At 40.1% G+C, this 5,707-nt stretch overlaps 1 protein-coding gene across 1 annotated transcript; it reads left to right on the forward strand.

Annotated features, from left to right (window-relative positions):
* Window positions 1-484: 484 nt before the first annotated feature.
* Window positions 485-1,417, forward strand: LOC109558153 (olfactory receptor 2A2-like). The gene has a single exon (XM_019959609.2). It carries the CDS (start codon window positions 485-487, stop codon window positions 1,415-1,417), a length of 933 nt encoding a protein of 310 aa, XP_019815168.2.
* Window positions 1,418-5,707: the final 4,290 nt, after the last annotated feature.

Consider the following 5,707-nt stretch of genomic DNA (forward strand, 5'->3'; position numbering starts at 1 on the left):
TAGACTAAGAGGCAGAAAGTGCTGTACTTAGAATAGTGATTCATGTTAAAGTCATGTCTCCAGATTTTTGGTAATCATATTGAAAACAGACTAGTGACTATGCATGTTATGGAGAAAAAATTCAAAAGTTTGGGAAAAAATTGTCAATATGTGATTATGGTAGCATTTTAGTCATATGTGGTCTACAAAGAATTAATATTATACAGACAAAAGATATCATAAAGCAAACATGAAGAACTGGTGAAATGTATATATGAGTATTGTTTATGATCCCTGATACTTGTCTAAAAATTTGAATTACTACACATTAAATAGTAAAAAATAAATAAATACAGCGAGGAAACATTGGAAGAAAAAAACTCAGTGATGTAGTAACAACATGAGCTTCCTCTGAATTCACTTCACATAAATAATTCCTATCTTCTTTGCTATCCAGCCCTGACCTTCCCATCACACTTCAGTCCTTTACAGACTGTCACTGGCAATGGAGGGAAACCAATCACAGATCACAGAATTCATCCTGGTGGGATTCCAGCTCAGTGAAGACTTGAAGTTGCTCCTCTTTGGTATCTTCTCCTTGTTATATACATTCAACCTGTTGGCAAATGGCATGATCTTGGGACTTATTTGGTTTGACCCCAGGCTGCACTCCCCCATGTACTTCTTCCTTTCCCACCTGGGCCTCATTGACATATTCTATGCTTCCAGTAATTTGCCCAATCTGCTGGCAAATCTAGCAAAACACAAGAAAACCATCTCCTTTGTCCCATGCAATTTGCAGATGCTTCTCATATTGAGTTTTGGTTCTGTAGAGTGTCTGATTTTGTTGGCGATGTCCTATGACAGGTATGTGGCGATCTGCCATCCCCTCCAGTACATGGTCATCATGAACTGGAGAGTGTGCTCCATCCTGGCCATTGCTTGCTGGGCGTGTGGATTTGCCCTGGCCCTGGTCCAAGTAATTCTTTTGTTAAGATTACCCTTCTGTGGCCCCCAGAAGGTGAACCACTTCTTCTGTGAAATTCGCTCTGTCCTCAAATTGGCCTGTGGTGACATCTGGATGAATGAAATGTTCCTCTTTGCTGATGCTGCTCTTATCTTAGTTGGGCCCCTTTCCCTGATCTTGGTCTCCTATATGCGTATTCTCTGGGCCATCCTGAAGATCCAGTCAAAGGAGGGCTGCAAGAAAGCCTTCTCCACCTGCTCCTCCCACCTCTGTGTGGTTGGGTTCTACTTTGGCTTAGTCATGATCGTTTACATGGTTCCCGACAACAGTCAACGAGAAGAACACCTGAAGATCCTTTTCCTGTTTTATACTCTTTTCAACCCATTGCTGAACCCTCTTGTCTACAGTGTCAGGAATGCTCAAGTGAAGGCTGCCTTCCACAGAGTACTGCAGAAGAAGAGGACAGTGTGAAGGAGGGTCCAGTTTTGGTTCAGTGCATTCTTTTCCCTTCAGAGATGTGATTGCTGGTGCAAGAAAACTCAAAATTCCCCAGAAAGTGACATGGTTTAATGAACAGCATTACTCCAGAGTAACATCAGCATGATGGAAGACTAGGAATCCCTAAGCCTCCATTCCTCCACGGAGACAAGAACATATAGACCTAATTTCCTTTGTGGAAAGGAAGTTAGATAATAGTGGCAGAATTCCAGAAAAGCACAATACCAAGAAGAAATACAGTAAGCATTCAGGCAAGTTTATGCTGTTTCACCCTCCATACCTACTTCCCTTTCCTGGCAGTGTGTCAATATCAGGAGAATATCTCCAACTCCCAACACTCCCTCAAGGGGGAAAAGAAGAATGGATCATGTAGACTATTTTTGAGTTTTCAGGGAATGGTTTGAGATTCGTTAGTTGTCTTGCCTGACTCAGAGCACCAGTGGAAATGCCAGTGTGGACTCCTGATTGGGATCTCTGAGAAAGATGGCAAGCACCAAGCTTTCTACAGCTGTATAGGGATATTTTGGATTTTCACAGTTCTCATAAATCTGCTGGTATCTCATTCTTGTTTTCAAATGAAATTCCTTGATGACATGTAATGTTGAGTTTTTTAGCAGTTGTTTCCTTGCTATCTGTATATCTTCCTTGGTGAGATGTCTCTTTACATCTTTTCCCCATTGTTGTGTAATAAACTTTACTTTTTAGAGCAATTTCAGAGTCACTGCAAAATTGAGTGGAAGTTGCAGACTCCCTGTATGGCACTCTGCTTCCAAACATGTATCAGATCAGATCAGATCAGTCGTTCAGTCGTGTCCGACTCTTTGAGACCCATGAATCACAGCACGCCTGGCCTCCCTGTCCATAACCAACTCCCGGAGTTCACTCAGACTCACGTCCATTGAGTTGATGATGCCATCCAGCCATCTCATCCTCTGTTGTCCCCTTCTCCTCCTGCCCCCAATCCCTCCCAGCATCAGAGTCTTTTCCAATGAGTCAACTCCTCGCATGAGGTGGCCAAAGTACTGGAGTTTCAGCTTTAGCATCATTCCTTCCAAAGAAATCCCAGGGCTGATCTTCAGAATTAACTGGTTGGATCTCCTTGCAGTCCAAGGGACTCTCAAGAGTCTTCTCCAACACCACAGTTCAAAAGCATCAATTCTTCGGCGCTCAGCCTTCTTCACAGTCCAACTCTCACATCCATACATGACCACAGGAAAAACCATAGCCTTGAATAGATGAACCTTTGTTGGCAAAGTAATGTCTCTGCTTTTCAATATGCTATCTAGGTTGGTCATAACTTTCCTTCCAAGGAGTAAGTGTCTTTTAATTTCATGGCTGCAGTCACCATCTGCAGTGATTTTGGAGCCCAGAAAAATAAAGTCTGACACTGTTTCCCCATCTACTTCCCATGAAGTAGTGGGACCGGATGCCATGATCTTCGTTTTCTGAATGTTGAGCTTTAAGCCAACTTTTTCACTCTCCACTTTCACTTTCATCAAGAGACTTTTTAGTTCCTCTTCACTTTCTGCCATAAGGGTGGTGTCATCTGCATATCTGAAGTTATTGATATTTATACCGGCAATCTTGATTCCAGCTTGTGTTTCTTCCAGCCCAGCATTTCTCATGATGTATTCTGCATATAAGTTAAATAAGCAGGGTGACAATATACAGCCTTGATATACTCCTTTTCCTATTTGGAACCAGTCTGTTGTTCCATGTCCAGTTCTAACTGTTGCTTCCTGACCTGCATACAAATTTCTCAAGAGGCAGATCAGGTGGTCTGGTATTCCCATCTCTTTCAGAATTTTCCACAGTTTATTGTTATCGCCTCCCCTGTTGTCAATATCCCCCTTCAGAGTGGCACATTTGTTATTCACACACCTATATTAGCACATCATCATCACCCAAAGTCTGTAATGTACATTTGAACTCACTCATGGTGTTGTATATTCTGTGTGTTTGCATGGGTGTATAAGTAGGTACATCTACCATTATATTATCATACACAGTATTTTCACTTCCCTAAACGATTACCTCTTCCTTCCTCCCTTCTTGCAAATCTCTGGCAACTACTCATCGCTTAATTCCCTCCAGAAAAAAAGAAAAAAGATAGTCACTGAATCATGTTCTACTCTTTATGACTCCATGGACTGTAGCCCACCAGGCTCCTCTGTCCATGGAATTCTCCAGGCAAGAATGCTCGAGTAGGTAACCATTCCCTTCTCTAGGGGATCTTCCCAGCCTAAGTATCAAACCCGGGTCTCCTGCATTGCAACCAGATTCTTTACCATCTAAGACATCAGAGAAGCCCAATTCCCTCCATAGTTTTGGCTTTCCCAAATATCATACGGTAGGAAAAATATGTAATTTTTTTTCACATTGGTTCCCTTCACTCAACTGTACATATCTGTTTCCTCTGTCTTATTTTTGCTTGATAGTTCATTTCATTTTCATGAAGAATATATTTCCTTTGTCTGAATGCACCATGTTTTATTTATCCATTTACCTACCAAAACAACATCTTGATTACTTCCAGATTTAAGCCATTATGATTAAAGTTACTTTAAACATCTCTGTGCAGGTTTTTGTGTTGACATAAATTTCAAATCCTTTGGATAAATACCAGGCAGTGCAACTGGTAGATCCTGTTGTTAAGAGGAAGCTTAGTTTTTTGAGAAAATGTGAAAATTTCAAAGTGACTATATGATATTCTTGAATTAAAATGAATTTTCTTCAGCAATATATGAAAGTTCCTATTGATTCACACACTAGTCATTATTTGGTGCTGTCAATTTTCTGGATTTTAGCCATTCTAGTAAGTGCATAATGATATTTCATTGTTTCACTTTGTATTTTCCTGATGACAGAGATATGGAGTATCTTTTCATCTGTTATTTACCATCTGTCTGTCTGTCTTTGAAAGATGCCTGTTAGGATTTTTGGTTCATTTTTAAATAGAGTTGCTTGTTTTCTTACTATTTTGTTTTAAGAGTTCTTTGTATATTTCAGAATCAAATTATTGTTGCTATATGCACAAAGATTTTCCTCCATTCTACAGCTTCAGTTTTTATATTCATACCAGTGTCTTTCACAGAGCAAGAATTTGTCTTCTGATCACTATTTGTTTCTATTATCAACTTTCCCTTGGTGTATAATTTATTTACAATGTGTTTCTACTGTACAGAAAGGTGATTCAGTCACACATATATATATATATATATATATATATGTACATTCTTTTTTCTATCTTTTCCATTATGGTTTACCATGCAATATTGAATATAGTTCCCTGTGCTATACAGTAAGACCTTGTTGTTTATCCATTCCATATATAATAGTTTTCAACTGCTAACCCCCAAATCCCACCTCATCCTTCCCCCATCCTTCTTCCCCTCGGCAACCATAAATCTTTTTTCTATATCTGAGAGCCTGTTTCTGTTTTGTAGTTTGTTTCATTTGTGCCCTATTTTAGATTCCACATATAAGTGAGACTGTATTGTATTTGTTTTTCTCTTTCTGACTTACTTCACTTAGTATTATAATCTCCAAGTCCGTCCATGTTGCTGTAAAAGGCATTATTTCATTCTATTTATTGCTCCATATTACTTTGCCAACAAAGGTCCATCTAGTCAAGGCTATAGTTTTTCCTGTGGTCATGTATGAATATGAGAGTTGAACTGTGAAGAAAGCTGAGTGCCGAAGAACTGATGCTTTTGAACTGTGGTGTTGGAGAAGATGCTTGAGAGTCCCTTGGACTGCAAGGAGATCCAACCTGTCCATTTTAAAGGACATTAGCCCTCGGTGTTCTTTGGAAGGAATGATGTTAAAGCTGAAACTCCAGTACTTTGGCCACTTCATGCGAAGAGTTGACTCATTGGAAAAGGCTCTGATGCTGGGAGGGATTGGGGGCAGGAGGAGAAGTGGATGACAAAGGATGGGATGGCTGGATGGCACCACTGACTCTATGAATGTGAGTTTGAGTGAACTCCAGGAGTTCATGATGGACAGGGAGGCATGGTGTGCTGCGAATCATGGGGTCACCAAGAATCGGACACGACTGAGGGACTGAACTGAACTGATACCATTGTATATATGTGCCACATCTTCTTTATCCATTTATCTGTCGATGGATTTAGGCTGTAACAATTTACATTCCCACCATAGTGAACACGCATTTCCTTTTCTCTAGGTCCTCATCAACATTTATTATTTCTTGTGTCTGGTAATGTGATGTCAACAGATGTGAGGTGATATCACTTTGTG

Source organism: Bos indicus, chromosome 4 (assembly GCF_029378745.1).
Source record: "Bos indicus isolate NIAB-ARS_2022 breed Sahiwal x Tharparkar chromosome 4, NIAB-ARS_B.indTharparkar_mat_pri_1.0, whole genome shotgun sequence".
Taxonomy (NCBI): domain Eukaryota; kingdom Metazoa; phylum Chordata; class Mammalia; order Artiodactyla; family Bovidae; genus Bos; species Bos indicus.

Coding starts and splice junctions, on each gene's coding strand:
- LOC109558153 (XM_019959609.2), top strand. CDS start 485: ATGGAGGGAAACCAATCACAGATCACAGAATTCATCCTGGTGGGATTC.